The sequence below is a fragment of the Hordeum vulgare genome, chromosome 5H, assembly GCF_904849725.1.
Source record: "Hordeum vulgare subsp. vulgare chromosome 5H, MorexV3_pseudomolecules_assembly, whole genome shotgun sequence".
Taxonomy (NCBI): Eukaryota; Viridiplantae; Streptophyta; class Magnoliopsida; order Poales; family Poaceae; genus Hordeum; species Hordeum vulgare.
This window is the reverse complement of record NC_058522.1, coordinates 29,242,927-29,269,445: the sequence shown is the minus strand read 5'-3', so window position 1 is coordinate 29,269,445 and position 26,519 is coordinate 29,242,927. Positions and strand designations below refer to the sequence as shown.

Below are 26,519 nucleotides of genomic sequence, written 5' to 3'. Positions count from 1 at the left end.
TCTTATCACTATACATAATAAAATATGGGAGCTGCTACGCGTAAGCCGACAGATTCTTCGAAAAGATCCGTCACCTCCTAAGTCGTCGGATCTCACGAATCGAATAGCCGAGCATCATCATGTACTACTGCAACATAGGTTGTGTTGCGGAAACATGGGTCATGTTGCAGATTTTTTTACGACATAGATCAAGTTGCAGATTTTTTTTTATTGCAATAAAGGTCTTGTTACAATTTTCTTCGTGCAACAACAATCTTGTCAAAGAAATTTCTGTAACAAAAGTCTTGTTACAAAAACTTTACCGATGTTAGAAAATTTGCAAAAACATTTTGCAACAAAGGTCTTGCTGCAGAATTATTCTGCAACTAAGATCTTGTTGCAGAAATTTATATCCTTTTCATAATCGATGTCCGTGCGAGCCGTGGCCCTGTTCCTGGATAAGATGAAGGTGTTTCTAAGAAAGGAAAGGTAGACACGTGGTAGACGATGGAGGCGGTTGACGCCTAGGAGCAATCCGCCGGTAGATACTAATCATTTCTCATAAAATATAGTAATTCATATGTATTTCAAATTTTGGTTCTCAAATTCTTTTAGGGAACTTTCATTTTAGAGATTTTGGTTCTCATGTTATCAACCCAAATTTTTATCAATCAATTTCAGCTGCAATGCGCGTGGAATTAGATACACACAACGAATTTGCGATGTAGGTCCAGTGCTTTCCAATTAGACCGGACACACAAAATGATATGCCACATCAGTCTGCAACTCCCAATCCGTAAGGTCCAGACCGCAAGTCCATGGTGGTCCATGTGTGTACTGGTAGGAACGCCATCACCGTCCACTGATGCTGCTGCTCAACACCAAAGTTCCTGAAGTCGAAGGATTAGTCGGCGGCCCATAGGTAGCCACCGGCATCCTCGCCGGGAGGCTCGGCAACGGCGCTTCGAACCGCAGCACGTTCATCGCTTGCCTGATGGATGGACGCATGCCACGGTCAGGGTGCGCGCACCAGAGCCCCACGACCATCACACGCTCCATCTTCCTGCCCTCAAACTCCCCACTAAGTCGCTTGTCGGCAGCGTCAAGAATTAAACCTCTGCCATACAACTCCCACAGCTGTACACATCCGACTCTACGCTCGCCCTGCCGGTTAGCACGCTCTCCGGATCGATGTACCCCATCGTGCCGGCAATGCCGGTCGTGTGCGATCTTCTGCCGTCATTGATGAGCCTTGCGAGCCCAAAGTCACCAAGTTTGGCGGTGAAGGACGTGTCCAACATGATGTTGCTTGGCTTGATGTCCCTGTGCACCACGCGCTGCTCCGTGTCTTGGTGCAGGTACAGAAGTGCCGAACCTACGCCCAGCACTGTCTCATACCTGAAGTTTTTTAGAAGTATCAAATGCTCCCTCCGTTCCTAGATATAAGTTTTTTTAGAGGTTCCACTAAAAGACTACATTCAGATGTATATAGACATATTTTAGAATATAGATTCATTCATTTTGCTTCGTATGTGGTCTTCTAGTGGAATCTCCTAAAAGACTTATATTTAGGAACGGAGGGAGTAGAAATGAGCAATTGCATGTCCCTTCTCCGTTTCATGATTCTTGTCGTGGTTTTAGTTTAATTTGACCGAAAAGTCTGAAACCAAGACAAGAATTATGAAACGGAGGGATTAGTAAATTGTTGTAAGATTTGTTCAAATGGTTGATTAACTAGCAACATACCTAACAGGCCATGTCAACACGTAGTCAGATCTGTACAAATGAGTGTCGAGGCTGCCATTGTGCATCAGCTCGTAGACGAGGAGGAGCTCGTCGCCGCCATGGCACCAGCCAATGAGCTGCACAAGGTTCCGATGCCTGAGCCGACTAATGATCCGCACCTCGGAGACGAACTCCTTCCAGCCCTGTCGAGAGGTTTCAGACACCCTCTTAACAGCAACTTCGTGGTTCATATCGCTCATAAACCCTCGGTACACAGAACCAAAGCCTCCTCTCCCGAGCGCTCTATCATCAGAGAAATTATCGGTCGCGACCGCGAGCTCGTTATAAGAAAATCGTCGGGGGCCCTCAACTCCTTGGTCGAGTTCTTCGTCGACAAGTTCACCATGAAAGAGTGTTGTCCCCCGTTTCAAAGCTCGTTTTGTTTTTTTCATGGTATTACGGCGAATGAGGAAGGAAGCCGTTATGGAAAGAGAAAGTAGGAACACAACGGAAACAACAGACGTCAACACGGCTACTGGTAGTTGTTTATGCTTCGAGCTAGAAGCTGCATGGAAAGTATGGACCAAATGATGAAAGACCATCATACATGCAGAAAAGTTTAAATTAACTCAGATGTAGCAAGTCAAGACTTACCGAGGTAGCATCCGTCGCCGGCCATGAAGCCGTCGCCGGCCATCCCTGCCACGCACGCGCACCGGTGCCCCATGTCCCCGTTGGGCGTTTGTACATTGGTGCACGTCGCGTTCGCCGCGCAACCGTCGACCCCGCCGGCGCCGCACGTCTAGTTGAGCCACCATCCCAGCTCCGCCACGCCGAACTCCACCATAGCCATCCCCTCCGCCGTGAGCAGGAACACCTAGGAGGTCAGTGTTAGGTTGATCTCTCACCGCGTGGGCCCAACGGCCCACCGGGCCTTGATCTATGTGCCTTGATCGGGGGTGTCCAACCCATTATGATTGGTGCGCCCCTGTGACCCGCGCTATATAAAGGACGGTGGGGTGCCGGGGCACAAACTAAGAGATTCGCCGCCATCACACCCTTACCGACATACCTATCTGATCTAGGTTAAGCGCGGTGCTCACGAGAAGTTCCACCCACGCCTAACCCTTCTTCGTCATCACCGCCGTCGCCACCACACCGATGGAGAACGGTGCGGGCTCATCCGGCTCAGGACAAGAACTACACGGGTTTGTACCAGATCAATCTATGCCTAGTTGATCCACGTTCAATCAATGGTATCATGAGCCACTAGGCAAAGATTCATTCGGTTGAAAGAAATCGAAAAGAAAGTTTCCCCTTCCCCTCCCCACATGAACCCTAGATGGGCAAGTACCGAAGACGGCCTAGGGCCTCGTCGGAAAAGAAGCGCCGCCGCAAGGCCGCGCCTGTTCCTCTCGATCCCCACACGCATCGGCAAGCCGAGGTGCGGGGAAGAAGAACCTACCTCCTCGGAGGCAAAGTACGGATCAAGATCCAACAAGAAAAGCACTCAGATCCCATCCGAAAAAGGCAAACCAAGAAAAACAAAAAATAAAAGAAAGGGGAGGGAACCATCGGCACAAAGTATTAACGGGACAAGGGAGACCCCGCTCCTCCGCTTGACGGCGACGCGTTCACCATCAAGGTGTTCGCGCACACCGGCAAGAGGGAGAGGGAGGCCTCCCTGCCTCGACGAGCCAAACGACAGGGCGTTCAGCCACCACTCGCTGCTAAGAAGAGCCTGAAGGCCAGTGGCTAAGGAAGGGGCGAAGGCAACCGCCAGAGGCCTCGGCAACCACGGAAACAGGGCCCCTCTCTCGGACTACAAGCGCTGGAGAGAGGCTCGGCCGCCGTGGCCACCGAAGGCCCTGGCCTTGTGCGCATGAGGTGCGCCGGCAGGGCATGTAAGCCACCTAGGAGGGGCTGGGCCGCCGCACCTAGGAGGCGCTCGGCCGCCGCGCTAGGAAGGGGCCCGGCCGCCGCACCTAGGAGGGGCTCGGCCGCATGCGCTAGGAGGGGCTCGACCCTGCGGATACTTCTCGCCGAGAGAAGAGGAAACGAGAGGCATCGAGCGGCGCTGTAGGGAAGAAAATGATTAGGTTTTCGGGATGGGGTGGTTGCGGTTCCTTTTGTTCAAGCGAGGGACGCGGAGAGCCGTCGGATGATCTCCAACGGCCAGGGTTCCCCTGCCAGTAGACCCTAGAACCGATCGGGCCATTGGGCCACGAAAGGGGCAGGCCAGCACAGGCCGAGAGCCAGCGAGGCCGAGGCCAGGAGGGGCTCCAGCGCCTGGAGCGGTGGCTTTTTTTTTGGCCAGCGGGAGCAGGCCGCCCCAAATCCCAGGCCGGCCCAAGCAAGTTTTCCTTTTCAAGAAGGATTTTTATTTCTGTCCTTTTGGCAGATTTAAAATAGTTTTTCCCTAGCCATTTTTCCTATGAAAATATGCTTAGAAAAGGGAATATAAAATGTTCCAACTTTCTGTTTTAATTAACACAGTGTGATAGTATTTTTCTGAAAAAGAAAAATAAAGGTATCTCTGAAAATTGAGTAGTTTTTCAGAAAAGGAAAAAGTAGGTGATCTTTATAAAATGCATTAATAAAGTTCATGAATTTTATTTTAAATGTTAGAATTATTTTCTAAAAAGTTAAGAGGCATATGAAATTTTATTTCACGTTTTCCACTGCTAAACGAAATATGGAATATGGTCATGTTATTATTCTGACCAACGTTGTTTAGTAACATGATCATGTTGCACATTGCAAAATGATGCATTTATTTCTATCATTTGCCCAACGGTAATGTAGATTAATTTGCATAGGCAATTGTATGATTATGTTAACCCACGTTATTTACTGCATATAATTGTCGTACTGACTTCGCTTATGTGGTGATTTGAGGAGGTTTTCATCTGATGAGTTGCCTCAAGGATGTTCCTACGCTCATAGGGGATAATTACTCTGAGTGGAGGAAGAAGGTTGATATGGCTTTGTGCATTGCGGAGGTGGACTGGGTTCTGAAGGAACCACAGCCAGTTGCACCCGCAGATCCAGTCAGAGATGCTGACGAGGATGATGAAAGCTGGGAGAAAAAGCAATGGGACTGTGGCAAAGAGGAGATGTCCTACTCCATTCGTAACAGGTTATGGATAAATGCCAACAAGAAATGTTTGACATTTATTAAGAACACTATTGAGACCACCATCGTGGGCTCGATAGCAGAGTGCCCTACGGCAAAGGAGATGCTCAACAAGATAAAGAGTCAGTTTACTGGCTCTTCTAAAACCTATGCCACCCAGTTGATCAAACAACTGGTGACAGAGAGCTGTAATGGAGGTGGGCATGGCATAAGGGAGCACATCCTTAGGATGAGCAACACTGCAGCCAAGCTTAAGCCTATGGATGCGTACCTGGAGATTAAGCCAGCTCTCCTCGTGCACCTGGTCATGGCTTCGTTGCCTAAAGAGTTCGATACCTTTGTAGTCAACTACAACATGCAGCCCGAGACTTGGGATATTGAAAAGGTCATCGCAATGTGCTCACAAGAGGAGGAGAGGATTAAGGCTTCACATGGTGCCTCCCTTAACTATGTGAAGGAAAAGAAAAAGGTTTTCCCACCTAATCAGAATTCTCCCTCCAAGCCACAGAACAAGCTCCAAGGCAAGGCTCCCGTCTATTATCAGCCAAAGCCAATAACAGTAGACAAGGACACCTGCATGTACTGCAAGAAAATCGGGCACTACAAGAAGGACTGTGCTGTTGGGGAATGTCGCATGGGAAACAAAAAATTTCCTACGCGCACGAAGACCTATCATGGTGATGTCCATCTACGAGAGGGGATATTCGATCTACGTACCCTTGTAGATCGCACAGCAGAAGCGTTAGTGAACGCGGTTGATGTAGTGGAACGTCCTCACGTCCCTCGATTCCGCCCCGCGAACCGTCCCGCGATCAGTCCCACGATCTAGTGCCGAACGGACGGCACCTCCGCGTTCAGCACACGTACAGCTCGACGATGATCTTGGCCTTCTTGATCCAGCAAGAGATACGGAGAGGTAGATGAGTTCTCCGGCAGCGTGACGGTGCTCCGGAGGTTGGTGGTGATCTAATCTCAGCAGGGCTCCGCCCGAGCTCCGCAGAAACGCGATCTAGAGGTAAAACCGTGGAGATATGTGCTCGGGCTGCCATGGCAAAGTTGTCTCAAATCAGCACTAAAACCTCCATATATAGGGGGAAGAGGGGGAGCCTTGCCTTGGGGTCCAAGGACCCCCAAGGGGTTCGGCCGAGCCAAGGGGGGCAACCCTCCCCTTCCAAACCGAGTCCAACTAGGTTTGGAAGGAGGAGTCCTTCCCCCTTTTCCCACCTCCTCTTTTTTTCTCTTTCATTTTCTTCCTATGGCGCATAGGGCCTTCTTGGGCTGTCCCACCAGCCCACTAAGGGCTGGTGCGCCACCCCAAGGCCTATGGGCTTCCCCGGGGTGGGTTGCCCCCCCTCCCCCCCCCCCCCCCCCCCCGGTGAACACCCGGAACCCATTCGTCATTCCCGGTACATTCCCGGTAACTCCGAAAACCTTCCGGTAATCAAATGAGGTCATCCCATATATCAATCTTTGTTTCCGGACCATTCCGGAAACCCTCGTGACGTCCGTGATCTCATCCAGGACTCCGAACAATATTTGGTAACCAACCATATAACTCAAATACGCATAAAACAACGTCGAACCTTAAGTGTGCAGACCCTGCGGGTTCGAGAACTATGTAGACATGACCCGAGAGACTCCTCGGTCAATATACAATAGCGGGACCTAGATGCCCATATTGGATCCTACATATTCTACGAAGATCTTATCGTTTGAACCTCAGTGCCAAGGATGCATATAATCCCGTATGTCATTCCCTTTGTCCTTCGGTATGTTACTTGCCCAAGATTCGATCGTCAGTATCCGCATACCTATTTCAATCTCGTTTACCGGCAAGTCTCTTTACTCGTTCCGTAATACAAGATCCCGCAACTTACACTAAGTCACATTGCTTGCAAGGCTTGTGTGTGATGTTGTATTACCGAGTGGGCCCCGAGATACCTCTCCGTCACACGGAGTGACAAATCCCAGTCTCGATCCATACTAACTCAACGAACACCTTCGGAGATACCTGTAGAGCATCTTTATAGTCACCCAGTTACGTTGCGACGTTTGATACACACAAAGCATTCCTCCGGTGTCAGTGAGTTATATGATCTCATGGTCATAGGAACAAATACTTGACACGCAGAAAACAGTAGCAACAAAATGACACGATCAACATGCTACGTCTATTAGTTTGGGTCTAGTCCATCACATGATTCTCCTAATGATGTGATCCCGTTATCAAGTGACAACACTTGCCTATGGTCAGGAAACCTTGACCATCTTTGATCAACGAGCTAGTCAACTAGAGGCTTACTAGGGACAATGTTTTGTCTATGTATCCACACATGCACTGTGTTTCCAATCAATACAATTATAGCATGGATAATAAACGATTATCATGAACAAAGAAATATAATAATAACTAATTTATTATTGCCTCTAGGGCATATTTCCAACATGTGCTGCCTGGCTAAAGGTCTTCATGGCAAAGAGAGGTAACTTTATTGTTTCCTTAGTAAACGAATCTCTGTATGTAAAGTTTTTAAAATCTACTTGGTGGATTGACTCAAGTGCGACTGTTCATGTTGCAAACTCTTTACAGGGGTTCAGTTCGACGAGGACCATGTGCCAAAACGAAAGAAGTATTGAAGTCGCGAATGGTGTCCAAGAAAAAGTTGAAGCCGTAGGTGACGTCTCCTTGGAGCTAACCGAAGGATTCAAGCTTCTGCTTAGTGATGTTCTTTTTGTGCCTTCATGTAATAGGAACTTAATAAGTGTGTTGTGCTTAGACAAAGACAATTATCAATGTGTTTTTGGACATGGTAAATGTACCGTGTGGTACAATAATGATTATGTAGGCAATGCCTTTCTTCATGATAAGCTTTATTTGTTATCAATTCGTGATAAAGTGAATTATGCAAATAATGTGAATGTGCCAAGTTCTTCGTCGAACAACGAGCAAAAGAAAAGAAAGAGAACTCACGACTCCTCGAAACTATAACACTGTCGATTGTGCCATATTTCCAGGGGGGGAATAGAAAGGTTAATCAAAAGCGAAATTCTTCCAAAGTTGGAGTTATCTCGCTTAGAGCAATGCGTAGATTGCATTAAAGGAAAATATGTAAAACAGATAAAGAAAGGTGCAAACTGAAGCAAAGGAACACTGGAAATAATCCACACTGATATGTGTGGACCGTTTCCGGTGAAAAGTGTGGATGGTTATGATTCATTCATAACATTCACACACGATTACTCCCGCTTCGGTTACATTTATCCAATCAAAGAAAGAAACGAGGCATTGGATAAATTCATGATATTCAAAACTGAAGTTAAAAATCAGCTTGACAAAAAGATTAAGATTGTGTGGTCCGACCGTGGGGGGAGTACTACGATCGACACACACCATACGGCCAAGTCCCTGGATCTTTTGCAAAGTTCTTGCAGGAGCCTCGCATTGTCGCCCAGTATTCAATGCCGGGCGAGCCTCAGCAAAATGGAGTACTGAAAGGCGCAACCGTACCCTCATGGATATGGTGCGCAACATGATGAGCTACTCCGACATGCCATTGGGATTGTGGATGGAGGCGCTTAAAACCGCCATTCACATTCTCAATAGAGTACCAAGCAAGTCGGTGCCCAAAACACCGCACAAGCTATGGACAGGAAGAGTGCCATCCCTGCAACACTTCAGAGTGTGGGGATGTCCAGCTGAGGCCAAAATGTTTAATCCAAACATTGGAAAGTTAGATCCAAAGACGGTGAGTTGCCATTTCATTGGCTACCCTGATAGATCAAAAGGTTTTCGTTTCTAGTGTCCAGACAAATTCACAAAGTTTGTAGAAATGAGACATGCTGTCTTCTTAGAGGACCTAATGATTGGGGGAGCATGGTAGCTTGGAAAATTGATCTTGAGGAGAAAAGGGTGCATGCACCCATTCTGATGATTCAAGAGCCATTTTTCTCGCTACCAGCTGTGACTCCAACGATGAAAACTATGGGAGAAGACCCGGAACCTGTCCTTCAGGAGCCGACTGAACCTGTTGTTGATCATGCAAGGGAATTGCAGCAAGAAAAAGTAGAAAGTGTGCCAGACAACGAGGCACTTAGAAGGTCTAATAGAACAAGAAGACCTGCTATTTCTACTGATTATAAAGTCTATAACACGGAAATGGTTCATAAGGATGGTGATCCCACCACATACGAAGTAGCCGTTAAAAGCCCTTACTCATCAAAATGGCTAGAGGCAATGGAAGATGAAATGAAATCGATGAGTTCCAATAATGTTTGGGACTTAGAGATCATTCCTACAGGAGCAAAGACAGTAGGATGCAAATGGATCTACAAAACAAAGTATGACTCTAATGGGAATGTTGATAAGTATAAAGCCCGACTTGTGGCAAAAGGATTCACGCAAAGAGAAGGAATAGATTACAATAAGACTTTTTCTCCAGTCTCTTGTAAGGATTCCTTCAGAATCATAATGGCATTAGTTGCTCATTTTGATTTAGAGCTGCATCAAATGGATGTAAAGACAACATTTCTAAACGGAGATTTAGAAGAAGATGTATACATGAAACAACCCAAGGGTTTTATGATGGAAGGCAAGGAAAACATGGGATGTCGCCTAAAGAAATTCATTTATGGGCTAAGGCAAGCATCTAGACAGTGGTACATAAAGTTTAATGATACTATTAAAAGGTTTGGATTTCAAGAAAATGTTGAGGATAATTGCATTTATGCAAAGTTTAAACATGGGAAACATATTTTCCTAATCTTGTATGTGGATGAGATCTGGCTTGCAAGCAATGGTATTAGTCTACTACAAGAGACAAAGAAGTTTTTATCCTCGAACTTTGACATGAAAGACCTTGGTGATGCATCATATGTTTTGGGCATTGAAATTCACCGAGACAGGAAAAATGGAGTCTTAGGACTTTCACAAAAAGCATATTTAAAGAAAGTTCTCCAAAAGTATAACATGCACAAGTGTAAAGCCACGCCTGCTCCAATAGTCAACGGCGACAGTTTTGGGAATCACCAATGTCCCAAGAATAAGTACGAGCTCGATGAAATGAAAATAATACCGTATACTTCGGCTGTTGGAAGTTTACAGTATGCACAAGTGTGCACACGCCCTGACTTGGCATTTATCACCGGGGTACTCGGTAGATATCAAGCAAATCCAGGCCAAGAGCACTGAAATATGGCAAAGAAAGCTCTGCGTTATGTGCAAGGCACAAAAGAAATCATGCTAACATACAAGAGATCTGAGTCCCTAGAGATAAAAGGGTACTCAGATGCAGATTTTGCGGGAGATAGAGATGATAGAAAATCCACGTCTCGGTACGTGTTCACTCTCGCAGGGGGAGCTATTTCATGGAAAAGCTCCAAACAGACCATAGTTGCATCGTCCACGATGCAAGCAGAGTTCATAGCATGTTTTGAAGCCACCGGGCAGGTGATATGGTTAAAGAAATTCATACCCGATTTGAAAGTGGTGGATTGTATTCACAAGCCACTAAAGATATACTGTGACAACCAGCCCGCAATATTCTATGCTCACAACAACAAGTCTAGTAATGCTTCCAAGACTATAGATATAAAGTATTACGTTGTGAAAGATAAAATCCAGGATCAAACCATAAGTCTCGAGCATATAAGTACAAGGTATATGCTTGCGGATCCGCTAACGAAAGGCTTCCCACCCAGTGTGTTCAAGGAACACTTAGCCGGCATGGGTTTGTTGGAAAGCCTATGATCCATGGATTATGAGAGGCCCAAAAGTAAATGAATTTGTTTCAAAACAAAAGTGTGTTGTAGCTGTATGATTCTATCAGCAATTGAGCTGTGACGATGAGACATGCTCTACATGCTTATATGTGATGGAACCAATGACAAGTATAAAGTCAAAAGTAAAAGTCGAGATCAAGGAGGGAATGTTAGTTTCATCTCTCACCGCATGGGCCCAACGGCCCACGGGGCCTTGATCTATGCGCCCTGATCAGGGGCGCCCAACCCATTATGGTTGGTGGCCCCTGTGACCCACGCTATATAAAGGACGTTGGGTGTCGGGGCACGAACTACGAGATTCGCCGCCGTCACACCCCTACCGACATACCTATCTGATCTAGGTTAAGCGCGGTGCTCACGGGAAGTTCCACCCATGCCTAACCCTTCTTCGTCATCACCGCCGTCGCCACCACACTGATGGAGAACGGTGCGGGCTCATCCAGCTCAGGACAAGGTAACTACACGGGTTTGTACTGGATCAATCTATGCCTAGTTGATCCACGTTCAATCAGTCAGGCCGTCATCACACCTTTTCTTCTCGACCTTCTCCCACCGCAGAAGTTGGTCATGCACCGGGGAGTTTGCCACAGCGGAAGCGACACACACCACAGAGGCGTCGTTGCCGAGGCCGATGCACCGCGCCGTGCGGAGCAGCCTGGACATGGCGTCCACGGGCATGCTGCATCCGGCGCCCGCCGACGCGTTGATCCCGCTGCAGCCGCCGCGAAGGAAAAGACTGGTGCTGGACGACACGTCGTAGTTGCCCCTCGAGAGCTCCATCCTGGCCTCGGGGACGCTGCGGCTGCACGACGGAGGGAGGCCGACAAGGACCGTGGAGGTGGTGGAGTTGAAGGCAATCATGCGGTATGTGGTGCCGTTGTCTGCTATGTATGGGAGGATTTGGCGTGAAGGTGCTGGCGTCGCAGGACAGCGGGATGGGATAGTCGGGGGAGAAGCCAAAAGGATAGGAACACTGGCGCTGCCGCACCGGCGTATGCACTGGCCGCCGCCGCCGTCGGAAGCTGCGGCCGCGGAGTAGGTGGTTTCATCTGAAAGCAAGAAAATGAGGAGGGAGAGGACGAGGAACAAGTGGTGCACGAAAAATGTTGCATCTACGTATGCTTTACAAAACTAATGTAAGTTTCCTAACTAATTAACTTCGCCCTAATTAATTAACTTGGCCCCCCTTGATTTTCAGGACAATAATACTACATCTACGAACAGCTACGTGCAGTGTTTATGTAACCTTCCTTCATCCATTCTGTCGGCCCCCTGAATTGCAACGAGGGTGGGCCTCTCCTCCCCCCTACTTCCAATCATAGATTGCCAAATGGCCATTTATGTAAAACTGAACGTAACTGTGCGTATGTGTAGCATTGCTCTTTTCAGGGGATGGAGGCGCTTCATCCTCGAGACTTTAATTTAATTGGTTCATGTAACACATTACGTAAAACATTTACGTAGCATTACGTTGATGTAGTATTACTCATATTGGATCTCTCGGTGCTAGAACAAGATGGGCACAATAACGATCAAGTCAGTCTTTGTAGGCGAGTCTTCTAGGCAACGAATAAAGTCAGTCAAAGTATTTTAAAAAAACCCGATAAAGTCAGCCTTCTAGCTAGGCGATTCTTGTAGGCATATACCCACAAATTACACTTATTTTTCTCAGCTAGACGTACAAGGCGATCGTTCAGTTGATGAATAGTCGCCCTATGTCCTTTTCAGAAATTTCAGGCAAGTTCGACTTCAGCAAGTTTGACAGACCGAAGTAGCCGGCGCCCGCTGCCGGGCATCTTCTCCGGCAGGCGGCAGCGGTGCCTCGAACGGACGCAGCACATCGATGGGCTGTCGGGCAGCCTTCCTGTGCACATGATGGCCGGCCATGCCATTCCAGCATCAGAACTCAGGCGTCCCACATACACAAGTTATGCGTCCTAAGATTCTCGATCAAGCAAGCCTGACGAACATGATCACACAAAACGAGAGCTCCCTCCCATACGAAGGCAACAACAACAACTCAAGCGAGAAATCAGGAGTACCTTCAAACCAATCGAATTACATTCTCATCTGAATCGAATGAGAAAGCAACCGTGTGTCATCATCCTCAATTTGCGCAGAAGCAGAACCGCACATGCTTGCATTCTTTTGATTTCTGGAGTAGCTCAAATTGTCAGAGCTTGGTTAATCCAAGCATACATTAAACGTACAAAGTGATTTTATTAGTACTTGGAAATTTCTGAAACGATCCGAAAGGCCCATTTCGGCGATGCCTCGACTTTGCCCTGAGCTGAATGAGTCAAACCGGCCTCCACGCTGTCGCTGGCCACCGATGAGCCAAAAGAATCATCAACCAGCGGCAAGCGGTGGTTGATGTGGATGAGGTTTCATGAGGAAGCAAGAACCTGATGAGGAAGAAGATGAAGAGTTTCTTTGCAAACAAAGACGATCCGGCAATATACATGGTGTGCTCTGTAGATGTCCAACTGCGGCAACAATTTATATCTGCATTGTTCGTGGCCGATTTTATCATAATGGAGAACTTAACTATTGTTCTGGTGGGAACGCCATCACCGGCCACTGACGCTGCTCAGCGCCAAAGTTCCGGAACTCGAATGGTTAGTCGGCGGCCCATAGGTCGCCACCGGCATCCTCGCCGGGAGGCATGGTAATGGCGCTTCGGACAGCAGCACGTTCACCACTTGCCTGATGGATGGTCGCATGCCACGGTCAGGGTGCGCGCACCAGAGCCCCATGACCATAACACGCTCCATCTCCGTGTTGTCAAACTCCCCCCTAAGTCGCTCGTCGGCAGCGCCAAGAATTGATCCTCTGCCATACAAGTCCCACACCCATTGGACCAGGTGGACGACATCACCGTCTTCCTGGACCAGAGCTGGCCGCCGCCCACATGCAACCTCGAGAAGGACGACCCCGAAGCTATACACGTCTGACTCGACGCTTGCCCTGCCGGCCAGCATGCTCTCCGGATCGATGTACCCCATCGTGCCGGCTATGCCGGTCGTGTGCGATCTTCGACCATCGTTGATGAGCCTCGCGAGCCCAAAGTCACCGAGCTTGGCTGTGAAGGAGGCGTCTAGCATGATGTTGCTAGGCTTGATGTCCCTGTGCACAACGCGGTGTTCCGTCTCTTGGTGTAGGTACAGAAGCGCTGAACCTACACCGAGCAATATGTCATACCTGAAAAATAGTTAATTAAGTAAAAAGCACCAAACATATTTCAACCTAGGAGTATATTTTTTTTCAAATACTCCCTCCTACCCATATTAATTGTGGCAACTTTAGTACAGAGTTATACAAAAGTTGTGAGAATTAACACGGATACGAGGGAGTAGTTAATTATTAAGTAAACATACCTAACAGGCCATGTCAGCATGCAGTCTAGTCCGTGGAGATGAGTGTCAAGGCTGCCATTGTGCATCAGCTCGTAGACGAGGAGGAGCTCGTCGCCGCCGTGGCACCAACCAATGAGCTGCACTAGGTTCCGGTGCCTGAGCCGACTAATGATCCGCACCTCTGAGACGAACTCCTTCCAGCCCTGCCGGGAGGTCTCAGATACCCTCTTGACAGCCACTTCCTGTTTCATGTTGCTCATAAACCCTTGGTACACAGACCCAAAGCCTCCTCTCCCCAGCGCCCTGTCGTCGGAGAAGTTGTCGGTGGCGATGGTGAGCTCATGGTAGGTAAATGGCCGGGGGCCTTTAGCTCCTTCTTCTAGCTCGTCCTCTACGAATTCACCGTGGAAGTGTGTCACTGCCTTTTTCGGGATCTGATTGGTTGTCTTCGTTGTGGCATTGCGTCTTCTCCGCCGGTGTGTGAGGAAGAGGGCCAAGATGCCAAGAGAAGCCAGGAACGCGCCAAACACGCTGACCAGCAGAATTAGTTTTTGGCGCTTTGAGCTTGAGACACCACGCAGGGATGCACCTTCTCCATGAAAAGATGGGAACAAGCAATAGCAGACGTCAAAAGTTAAGCTTCTCAACTGTATTGTAGTGTTTCTACTATTGCAAACTAATGGATGAAAGGTTTTGCTACATCTTAATCGCTTGAGATTTTGCTATTTCCAAATTCTTGCCGAAGCCTTCCGATGTTGGAGATTTATACAGGGATATGGCCAAAATCAAGATCAGACAGGACGGCTAGCATCACTAGCTAGATGTAAGGAACTCTCATTAATTGTGATAGTGTTATCCTGGGAAAAACGATTAATTAGCGGCTTACAACTTAAGAAATCATAGTTACCACTTCTCTTCTACCAAGCCGATGTTTAGCGAAATTTGCTTATGCTTCTTGTACCCCTCCCCAAATTCTTGGTGAATGCCATTGCAAACGATGTAACTATATTATCAATCCGATAAAGTAGCCATGATGGCATTTCCTTCTACCAATTTCGGACGCTCAACAGCGAAAACGAGCATCCCAATGGCGGTGCTTTCTCTGAATTATCAAAGGCAGGATGCATTGGGCATGGCGGGGATGCACTCCATTCGGAAACGATCGATGTGCGTGATGGGACCCAAGTTGCACAGAAAGTTGGCAGGCATTGGCCGGGTGATTATTTCCACCGATTGCCAGACTTTGAAGCAAGCTGTCAGCTCAAGGGCGTTTGACTGTTTCTTGGTATTGAGTTCCAACTTCAAACCAGTTACTTTTTGCACACATGCAAAGAATCCTTTTAGCTACTCTCTTTGTATCTAAATAATTATAGTTGAAGAGACCTAGTCTTCTCCAACTACAATTATTTAAATACAGAACTATAATTATTATTTTATTTAAAAAAGAACTATAATTATTTAGATACAGAAGGATATTTTTTACCAGAGGCTTGTGGCTGTGTAATAGATCAGCTCACGTTTTAGCAGCTAGGGGTTGCAGGGGAGGCAAGTGAAAGGAGTCCTCACCGACGTAGCATCCGTCTCCAGCCAAGAACCCATCGCCGTCCATCCCTGCCGCGCACGTGCACCGGTGCCCCACAGACCCGTTCGACGTATTTACATCGGAGCACATCGCGTTGGCCGCGCAACCCTCCCCGCCGCCGGCGCACGTGCCGTTGAGCCACCACGCCAGCTCCGCCACCTCGTTGGCGAGCGACAGCACCCCGTCCACTATGTCCAGACACACCCCCGATGCCAGCACGTCGTCGCAGCTTGCCTTTTCTACGTTTTCCCACCGCAGGAACTGCCTGTACGCCAACCCGACGGAGGCGTTCGGTGCAACGGAGGCGACGCACTTCACGGAGGCATCGCTGCCGTCGCACCGCGCCTTGTCGAGCAGACTCGTAATGAAGCCCGCGGGCATGGTGCAGCTGAAGGCCGACGCGCCGTGGCACCCGCGGATGTAGAGCATGGTGCGCGCGGAGACGCCGTAATTGGCGCCCGAGAGCGCCCTCCTTACATCGGCGACGCTGCGGTTGCACGACGGAGGGAGGCCGACCATGACGGTGGAGATGGTGGAGTTGAAGGAGACAACGTGGTACGATGTGCCGCTGCCTCCTCCTTTGTACGGGAGGGTTGGCGTTGAGGTGTTGGCGTCGCATGACAGGGCGATGGGGCAGCCGTCGGAGAAGCCGAAGGGGTAGGGGACGGTGGTGCCGCCGCACCGGCGGTTACACAAGGCGGCGGCTGTTGTGCCGGAGAGGATTTCATGGGGAAGGAAGAAAATAAGGAGGAAGAGGGAGAAGGGGTGCATCTTCGATCTTTCGGTGCTAGAAGAATATGAGCACTGCATCCATGCATGAAGTCAGTCTTCTAGGCGAGCCTTGTAGCCACAAATTTACACCGATTTTTCTCAGCTAGAGGTTGAAGGCGATTTTTCAGTTCATTTGTAGTCATCCTGTGTCCGTATTTGAAATTCAGACCGAAGAGCTGGCAGATGGAGACAGGGGGTGACTTGGACTTCAGGAAGTTTGACGGACTGAACCCGCTGCCCGGCATCTTCTCCGGCAGTGGTGCCTCAGACAAACGGGGCGCATCACAGCCGGCCATGCCAATGCACCGGCAGGACCGTCCTAAAATTCAGGGCAGGCCATAGATGAAATGAAATGAACTCCAAGCTGAACCTCGCATTCTCGATCAAGCAAGCATGATAAGGATTCATGAATACGCAAAACTAAATAAGAAGGCAACACCAACAACTCATACCTGCACACAGAACGGATCGAATTTCATCTCCATCTGCTGAATCGAAAGGAAAAGCGACTGTGTCATCATTGTCAATTGGTGGGAGATCCTAGATGCAGATGCATGCATTACTTTGAAAGTAGCTCAAATTTTGTTAGAGCTTGGTTCAGTCCAGGCATACATTAATATTAATATTATTCATACGAAGTGACTTTTTTGTTACTAGCAGTAGTAGCAGGTAAATGAAAATTTCTTAAAACGAAATAAAGGCCCAAATCGGGGATGCAGTTGTCTCGTCTACTCGACTTTGCCTCGAGTAGAATGAGTAATGCCGGGGATCACGGATGGCCGCATGGGCTGGGTCATCTCGTTGCTGACGGTGTTGCCGTCATAAAGTGGGCGGCCTGGGTAGGAGGGATTTTTTCAAGTTTGAAGTTGAGCATAAAATGAATCCAGTTTGAAAAGTTTTCACGATCTAACCTTTTCTGAAACATCATAAGCCGTGACGTTTCTGCCCCATCAAGAAACGCCAGTCTAGTACGGCGTTTCCTACCACCACCAAAACGCCTGTCCACTGTGGCGTTTCCATTTCCCTGAAACGTCATGCAACTGTGGCGTTTCTGAGAAGAGCTGCAACGCCTTTGCTGTTGGCGTTTCTTAACGACAGAAGCTCTCAACATCGGTGCCCTTGGGCGTTTCTGGAAGGTATCTGGCGTTTCTTCCTCACATCCAAACGTCATGTTGGCTGGCGTTTTCTAAGAACAGAACACTTCAGAAGAGGATTCTCCTTGACAAATAGAATCTGAATGATTCTCCTTGGCAAACAGAGCACGGAACAAATAGAATCTGAATGATTCTCCTTGGCAAAGAATGATTCTCCTCAACATCGAGGATCCGGATTTTTATACTTCAACAGATAAATTCACAACACCATAATTTACAGCATAACACAATAATTCACAGCATAACACCATAATTCAAAGCATAACACTCAGCATAACATCATAGTTCATAGTTCAACAGACATAGTTCATACTTCATACTTAAGAAGATAAAAACTTCATAGTTCAACAGACAACATCATAACACTCAGAATACTACATAGGTCATAAAGGCCCAGATCGGGGATGCAGTTGTCTCGTCTACTCGACTTTGCCTCAAGTAGAATGAGTAATGCCGGGGATCACGGATGGCCGCATGGGCTGGGTCATCTCGTTGCTGACGGTGTTGCCGTCATAAAGTGGGCGGCCTGGGTAGGAGGGATTTTTTCACTGTTCTGACCTATGGTTTGAAGTTGAGCATAAAATGAATCCAGTTTGAAAAGTTTTCACGATCTAACCTTTTCTGAAACGTCATAAGCCGTGACGTTTCTGCCCCATCAAGAAACGTCAGTCTAGTACGGCGTTTTCTACCACCACCAAAACGCCTGTCCACTGTGGCGTTTCCATTTCCCTGAAACGTCATGCAACTGTGGCGTTTCTGAGAAGAGCTGCAACGCCTTTGCTGTTGGCGTTTCTTAACGACAGAAGCTCTCAACATCGGTGCCCTTGGGCGTTTCTGGAAGGTATCTGGCGTTTCTTCCTCACATCCAAATGTCATGTTGGCTGGTGTTTTCTAAGAACAGAACACTTCAGAAGAGGATTCTCCTTGGCAAATAGAATCTGAATGATTCTCCTTGGCAAACAGAGCACGAAACAAATAGAATCTGAATGATTCTCCTTGGCAAAGAATGATTCTCCTCAACATCGAGGATCCGGATTTTTATACTTCAACAGATAAATTCACAACACCATAATTTACAGCATAACACAATAATTCACAGCATAACACCATAATTCAAAGCATAACACTCAGCATAACATCATAGTTCATAGTTCAACAGACATAGTTCATACTTCATACTTAAGAAGATAAAAACTTCATAGTTCAACAGACAACATCATAACACTCAGAATACTACATAGGTCATAAAGGCCCAGATCGGGGATGCAGTTGTCTCGTCTACTCGACTTTGCCTCGAGTAGAATGAGTAATGCCGGGGATCACGGATGGCCGCATGGGCTGGGTCATCTCGTTGCTAACGGCGTTGCCGTCATAAAGTGGGCGGCCTGGGTAGGAGTAGGAGAAGCATAAGAAGACGAACGCATGAAGGTGAAGCCATGAGCCATGGCCAGCCAGCAGAGGTACTGGTGAACTTTGGTGAGTGGTGCGCCGCACAATCACACGGGACACCCCTTGAGGCCTTGATAAAGGCACATGTACTCCTATATACACAGAGAGCGAATATGTCTATGCCCAACTGGTTGTGCACGCAACTTCAATCCCTGTCGTTGCTCCTTCGTATAGATGCGAGCCTTTTGCATGTGCATGGTTCTTCTCTATCCCTCTTAGCTGTGCACACTGACACATGCATGCCTACTTTATCTTTTCTCTCTCCTCTAACTCTATCACTTTCATTTTTTTCATAATTTAGATGGCTCATATCTTTTAGATCAAAAACATGTTTCTGAAACTCTTTTACATATTTGAAATCATGACGCCAAGCCCTTTAGAGAAAGATCAGTCTTGGATACATTTGAAACACTTTTTTGGTTGGAACAGTGAAGAACTTTCTAAATAACAGGCATGTACTTTGTTAGAAATATGAAAGGACTTTGCTAGAAAATGTATTTAAAACTGAAGAATTTTATAAACAGCTTGCTAGAACTTTGATGAAAAGTTTATGGAACTTGTTTGAGCCGCACACGATATTAAAGAACTTTGCCAGAAAATGTATTTATGATAAACTCAAATAAAAAAATCAAACTAATTCAAATATATTCAACATTGGTCTTGTTCTAAATGTCTTTATGCCAGAAGTTTAAATATATACAAAAAATTAAATTTGAAATATTGGTTTAGAAGATATAAATGATTTAAGTTTAGAAAGGAGTAATAAAATGATGAATTTGTTTGGGAGAGAGAAAAAAGAGGTACAGAAAGTCTGTTGATTTCACATGCATACAGAATACTCCCTCCGTTCCTAAATATAAGTCTTTTAAAAGATTTCACTAGATGACTACATATGAAGCAAAATGAATGAATCTACACTCTAAAGTATGTCTATATATATCCGTATGTAGTCCTTTAATAGAATTTTTATAAAGACTTATATTTAAGAACGGAGGGAATAGTTGGTTCGACGTGCACGCAGGATGGATAGATCGGATATGCGTTGCACGCAAATGGTTCGACAAAATCTGTGTCCCGGAGAGAGCAGCCATGCTAGGGTCTGACGCAGAATGAGCCCCGCTCCATGTTCAATACTCCACCGGCTTGTGATATTTCTCGTAGTATTTTCGGGATCGACTACGTACAAGGTCGGTCAACTTTGGTGGGCAATAAGAAAATGTACATCATCTGCCTACGTATTAAGTGATTGAGAGCCGAACCTTGGTTACAACTATTGCAGGACACGGAATTGGTCAAGACTAATTGACACTACAAAGTTGAACTGAGTTAATTGCAAAAGACTACCATAATTTAGGCCGTATTTATAAGTTGGTGCCATCTTTTAAATTTTTTGCAAATACGTATCATGGACGAATTTAGGGGGGACGAGGGGGGCTAGACCCCCTAACAAATTGATTCTTCTACTATGATTATGGTTGTTGTAGTCAAAAAATTTCATTTTATATGAACTTTGTCTCTTCCATGAACAAACTTGCTCCCTCTATGCATGAATGCTGGCTCTGTTCCTGTACGTACTAAAATACAGGCTGTATTTTGCAGATCTTGTATTTCTATGTATAGATGCTCTTTCTGACACATATGACCCACATGTCAGTCTCTTACAGAAAAAACCGACCTAAACCGCTTTGGCCAGGGGAAACCGGCTCTCTCTCTCCATGCGGACCGGATCCAGCCGCACTCGCGCTCTCTCCCAGCCCGACTCCCTCTCCTTTCTGCAGCACGGCGGGCAGTACGGCAGCCACCACGGCGCAGGGCAGCAGCAGCACGGGCGCGGTCAGATGGGCATGCTGCAGGAGAAGGGCCGCCGGGGTCGCAGGCGCTGACGATGGCGACGCTGTTCCCGCTGGGCCGGCTGTTGCTGGTGCTGTCGGGGCTGGCGCTGGCGGGCACCGTGGTGGGGCTGGCTGTGGCCACGCCGGTGTTCCTGCTCTTCAGCCCCGTGCTGGTCCCGGACGCGCTCACCATCGGCATGGCCGTCATCGGGTTCCTCGCTTCCGGCGCACTCGGGCTGGGCGGCCTCCGTGAGCATCTCGCCCAGCCGCTGGTTCTCCTCGCTCACCCGCTGTAGCTCCGACTCAAGAACCGCAACCTATACAAAAGAAAGACACGAACATTCAGCTGCAGCTCATGTATAAATATAAACCCAGGCAAGCAGCTATGGCAGAATCAAAACCATGGCGTCTCTGCATGGCCGATTCGAGCACAGCGGCGGCTGGATCCGGGCGCTCATGGAGGAGGCCGAGAACCTCATCTGCGTCACCACCATCGCCGTCGCCTCGCGCAGGATGGGCGGGGGCGGCGGGGCTGTCCCCGCGATGCGCCGGAGCCTGTCCCACGGCGGCCGCCGCATCCGCGACTTCACGCGCGTGCTGCTCGCCCGCACCGACCGGTTCCAGGGCCACCCGGATCTCGGCTCGCCCGACGCCGCGGCGGCCGTCGCTGCCTGTGGCGGGGACTCCAATGGGCTGCAGTGGGCGCAGGCCGCAGGGCAAGGCCGGCGAGGACCGCGTCCACGTCGTCGTGTCGAAGGAGCGCGGCTGGGTGTTCGTCGGCATCTACGACGGCTTCAACGGCCCCGACGCCACCGACTTCCTCGTCTCCAACCTCTACGCCGCCGTGCACCGCGAGCTCCTCTCCTCGGCCTGCTCTGGGAGCAGTCCCAAGAAGACCAGCTGTTGGAAATAACCACGACGTGGTTTGTGTCCGATTAGTACACGCTCAATCACCTAGTTGTGTAGTTGTAGTAGGATTAGATTTTCTAGCCGAGTTTGACTAGATCGGATCGGTCCTAGCTGCTCCTATATATACATCCGTATACCATGTACTTTGTACATCGTGAGTTCAGATCAGATCACAAAGTAATAAAATCATAGGGGAACGCTACGCGTCCGTCGGAGGATTTTTAAAAATTATCCGCCACTTAGCTAGCCGTCGGATGCCGATCTAACGCCCCGCGTCCCCGCCGCATGGTCAGTAGTTATTTCCTGAAACGACGTTCGAGTTGCGGAAACTTTCGCTTTATTGCAGGATCCGTTAATTCCTGAAACAACTGTCGAGTTTCAAAAACAATTTGCTTGTTGTAGTTTTTTTCTCTTCGTCTTTCTGTAAATCCTTCGTGATGCGGCTTGCCGCGTGCGGAGGCCGGCAGGCGTCGGGGCCGAGCGGCTGGCGGCGCGGGGGGTGGGGAAGGGTGGGGGGAGGGGAGGGCCGGCCGACATCGGGGGCGGAGGGGCTGCCGGCGGGAGCGGCTGACTGCGGCGTGCGTTGGGCTGCCGACGTCGGAGGCGAGCGGCTGGCGGCGCGGGGGTGGGGGTAGGGAGGGCCAGCCGACGTCGTGGCGGAGGGACTGCAACGGGAGTGGCCGGCGTCAGGGGCGGTGGGCCGGCCGGCGTCGGGGACGAGGGCCGCGCCGTCGCCCTCCCAGATCCGGTAGCCGCCACCTCCTTCCAGCGATCGCGAGCGTGCCCAGCTTCAGGACCGTTTCCTGAAACAACGCTCCAGTTTCAGGAAATGGTCTCGGTAGGTCTCTGCTCCGTTGGCGCCCGGGCACGATCTGTTCCGTCGGATGAAGCAAGATCAACAGACGAGGAAGCGGCGGATAGATCACTCAGATCAGCCGGTGGGAGGTAAGAGTTTCCTAAAATCATAGGTGCGACACGCACCTATTGACCATCAAGTCGCCTCGTATTCTCTCGTGTGTTGACTAGCCGACGACTCGTTCAAGCTAGCTACCTGCCTTAGCTAGTATCCATCCAGCTGCTAGCCTGGGTGCTTTGCTAGCTTGCTACGTGCACGTCAACCAGCTTTGTATTGCGGTGCGTCTCGGCGTAAAAGTAATTCGTCGAGTTAGCCAGCGTTGCTTCGTCGTCGGTCGTCGCGTGTCGTCGGAAAGTACTTCACGACACAGTCTGGGCCAACAATTGGTATCTAGAGCAAGGTTGATCTTCTAGTAAGGGAAGATCATGTCGGAGGACGACAAGGCGAAGCAGCTGGCGGCGTACTCCGGTGCGGCTAAAGTATTTGCTGCTCCGACGAGTTCGTCGTACCCACGATTTGACCGCGAGAACTTCAGGGTCTGGAAGGCACTGATGGAGTATGGTCTCCGCGCCAACGTGTTGTGAGACGCAGTCGATCCAGGAGGCGACGCTTTCAAGAAGGGGGGAGCCGAGCACTAGAAGGATCGGCAGGCGGCATCGGCGATTTACTCGGTGATGTCAATGGATGTCCTCCAACACCTGATCGCCAAAGAAACAGCGAAAGAGGTGTGGGATACCTTGAAGCTCATGTTCGAAGGACACGACCGCGTCAAGCAAGCCAATCTCCAAACTCTCTTAAGGAACTATGAGACTTTGGTCATGGACGACAATGAGTCTGTGGACGTGTTTGCTTCACGGGTAGCTACTCTCGTCAATCGGATCCGCGCACTTGGAGAGAATCTAACGGAGGCCTCGGTTGTCCGCCGGTTCTTGCGTGCGGCTCCTTCCCGGTACCTGCAAATTGTCACGGCGATCGAGCAGTGCGTCGATCTTGCGACTCTCTCCATTGATGATCTCGTCGGACGCTACAAGGCTCACGACGAGCGTATGAGGTACAGTCTCGGGGATGGGATGAACGATGAGCATGTCATGCTCACGCGGGCTCAGTGGCAGGCGCTGGACTCAAGGAGAGAAGGTGAGGGCTCTAGCAGTTACGCTCGCCAAGATCGTGTGCCAAACGAACAAAGTCAGAAGGACGTCAACGATGGCGCTCCGAAGAAGAAGAAGAAGTTCGACAAGCGCAAGATCAAGTGTCACAACTGTGGCATAATGGGGCACTTCAAGTCGGAGTGCAAGAATCCCCCGAAGGAGAAGGCGCTCATGGCCCAACAAGGAGATGAAGGTGATATGATGTTGATGTGTGAACTCATGGACGAGGAGGATCCAGTTCTTCAAGTGTCGGCTAAAGAAATTGCCGCACTCCATGAAGGAAAAGTTTGTTCTCAACATCATGGTTCAGAAACCCGTATCAATGCTACGGATGCGGGGGGTGAATCCGAAACTTACACCAATGCTACGGGTGTAAGTGCTATCTTTGCTGGAGCGAAGGAAGCGCTCATTGCATGCGCTCGGCCGTGGAGAAGCGGCCTTGTTACAAACATGAGGGGTGATTCCAAAACTCGTGTTGAAGCTACTAACGCGGGACTTAATTCTGGAATTTGTGTCAATGCTACGGACACAAATATCACTCCATCTGACAAACACAAGACGACGTCAGAAGTCCACGGAGAAGCAAGGCGTACTTGTGATGTGTCGCTAGACAAGATGGATGGCAAGGCGGATTTCTCTGGTGAAACGAGTGCTGCGTGCACTCGACCAGGCGACGTGGTGGTCGGCCAGGAGAGCGAGAGCCAGCAACAGCGATGCGAGGCCCACAGGCTGGGACAACAGGGAAGTGCTCCTTGGAGCCTTCAAAGCAGTCAACCAATACGATGAGACGAGGCAAGGCATGGACCGGTAAGTGAAGAAGCAGGTTGCAGCCAACATAGTCCAGCAGGAGAAGAAGTGCTAGGAGGTGAACGTGGTGGACTTAGTCTATCACAAAGAAACTATCTAGCGGACCTTTCCAGCAGGCCAGAAGTGAGGTGCAACCCAATAATCCTACCGGAAAGTCCATGCGGAGTTGAGCTTGGTTTTGGTGGAGTAGGTCGGGCTTTTGATCTACCAGGGAGATCAGAGGTTTTGTCAAGTGCAGTTTTGCCAAATTTGGCCACTGCAACGCCGGGAGGCAGGAACGACAAGGTAACGCCGATACCCATGAAGGAGGAAAGGACACCATCACCTATATCCATAAAGCTACTGCCGATGTTACACACATATTCGGAGGATACTCTTCGGACAATTGACCCGGTAAAGATCAAAGGAAGTGGGCGAAGGTGTCTAGCAATTGCCGAGAAACCGGCAGATTTTAAAGACGCAAATACGAAGGAGTGTTGGCGTTATGCTATGAAAGAAGAGTTGGGGTCGATCCACGACAACAATGCATGGGAGCTTGTGGATCTTCCCAACAATGAAAAAACCATGGAGCTCAAGTGGGAATTTAAGATCAAGAAAGAAGCTGAAGGAAATTGTGCAAAGCACAAAGCGAAGCTAGTAGCCAAAGAGTACATGCAAGATGAAGGTGTGGACTTCAAAGAAGTGTTCGTTCCCGTTGCACGGATGGAATCGATGAGATTACTCATCGCTCTCGCGGCTCAAAAATCATGGAAGATACATCACATGGATGTAAAATCCACGGTTTTGAATGGAGGAGATGTGTATGTGAATCAACCACCGAGTTTCATCAAAGAGGGAGAAGGGCATGAGGTATTGAAGCTACACAAAGTCTTGTATGGGCGACGACAGGACCTTCGGGCATGGAAAATTAAACTTGATCAGACTATGATTTCTCTTGGATTTGAGAAAGCCCCAATGGAGCATGCAATGTACAAGAGAGGTGAAGGAAGGGATCGTCTACTAGTTGGCATTTCCGAAGACGATCTATTGATTACTGGAGCAGATGAAGAGGTGATTGCAAAGTTCAAGCTACAAATGAAGGAGCTTTTCAAGATGGATGGTCTAGGTCCTTTGAGTTGCTACCTCGGGCCAGAGGTACATCAAAATCCGGAAGGGATCACACTCTGTGAGGAGGCATACACAAGGAAGGTACTTGAAAACTGTGGCATGAGAGATTGCAATCCAATTGATGCTTCAATGAAACCTCGTCTTGAGCTGAGCAAGAAGAAGATGGTGAGACTACTCGGCTACAGTGGTAGTGATAAGGAAGGAATTGTTGACGACCGTAAGAGTACCTCGGACTTGGCATATTTTCTTGGTGGAAGCGTAGTAAGCTGGTTATCACGAAAGCAGAAACGGATGACATCGACTTCAAGTGAAGCAGAGTGTCAAGATGTGTGGCTAAGGCTACACGGTGATCTCATGGATCGAGATCCGGAACAAGTGGTGCTCAATGTTGACAGTGAGTCTATATTTTTTCTACGTAAGGATGCAGTGCGGCGTGATAAGAGCAAGCACATTGATACGATGTATCACTACATGAAGGATGCGTGGAAAAAGAGAAGACAAAGGTCAACTACAATCGCACCGATGATCAGCTAGCGGACTTGCTGACCAAGGCTTTGGATCGAGACAAGATTCTAAAGACGCGAAGAAGCAATGGCGTAGGAGCGGTGACATGACAACGTCATGTTTAGGGGGGTGATTGTTGGAAATAACCACGACGTGGTTTGTGTCCGACTAGTACACGCTCAATCACCTAGTTGTAGTTGTAGTAGGATTAGATTTTCTAGCCGAGTTTGACTAGATCGGATTGGTCCTAGCTGCTCCTATATATACATCTGTATACCCTGTACTTTGTACATCGTGAGTTCAGATCAGATCACAAAGTAATAAAATCATAGATGCGACACGCACTTATTGGTCATCAAGTCGCCTCGTATTCTCTCGTGTGTTGACTAGCCAACGACTCGTTCAAGCTAGCTAGCTGCCGTAGCT

General features: G+C 48.7%; 1 protein-coding gene and 2 pseudogenes across 1 annotated transcript; 1 reads left to right on the top strand and 2 right to left on the bottom strand.

The window, feature by feature from the left end:
* Nucleotides 1-831: 831 nt before the first annotated feature.
* LOC123396252 lies at nt 832-11,874 on the bottom strand (annotated as a pseudogene).
* Nucleotides 11,875-13,188: 1,314 nt separating this feature from the next.
* LOC123396251 (L-type lectin-domain containing receptor kinase IX.1-like) lies at nt 13,189-16,366 on the bottom strand. The gene is made up of 3 exons (XM_045091250.1): nt 15,541-16,366; nt 13,996-14,566; nt 13,189-13,819 (listed from the first exon to the last, which is right to left on the bottom strand). The coding sequence occupies exons 1-3, from the start codon at nt 16,364-16,366 to the stop codon at nt 13,189-13,191; spliced, it is 2,028 nt and encodes a 675-aa protein (XP_044947185.1).
* Nucleotides 16,367-20,645: 4,279 nt separating this feature from the next.
* Nucleotides 20,646-21,058, top strand: LOC123396250 (annotated as a pseudogene).
* Nucleotides 21,059-26,519: the final 5,461 nt, after the last annotated feature.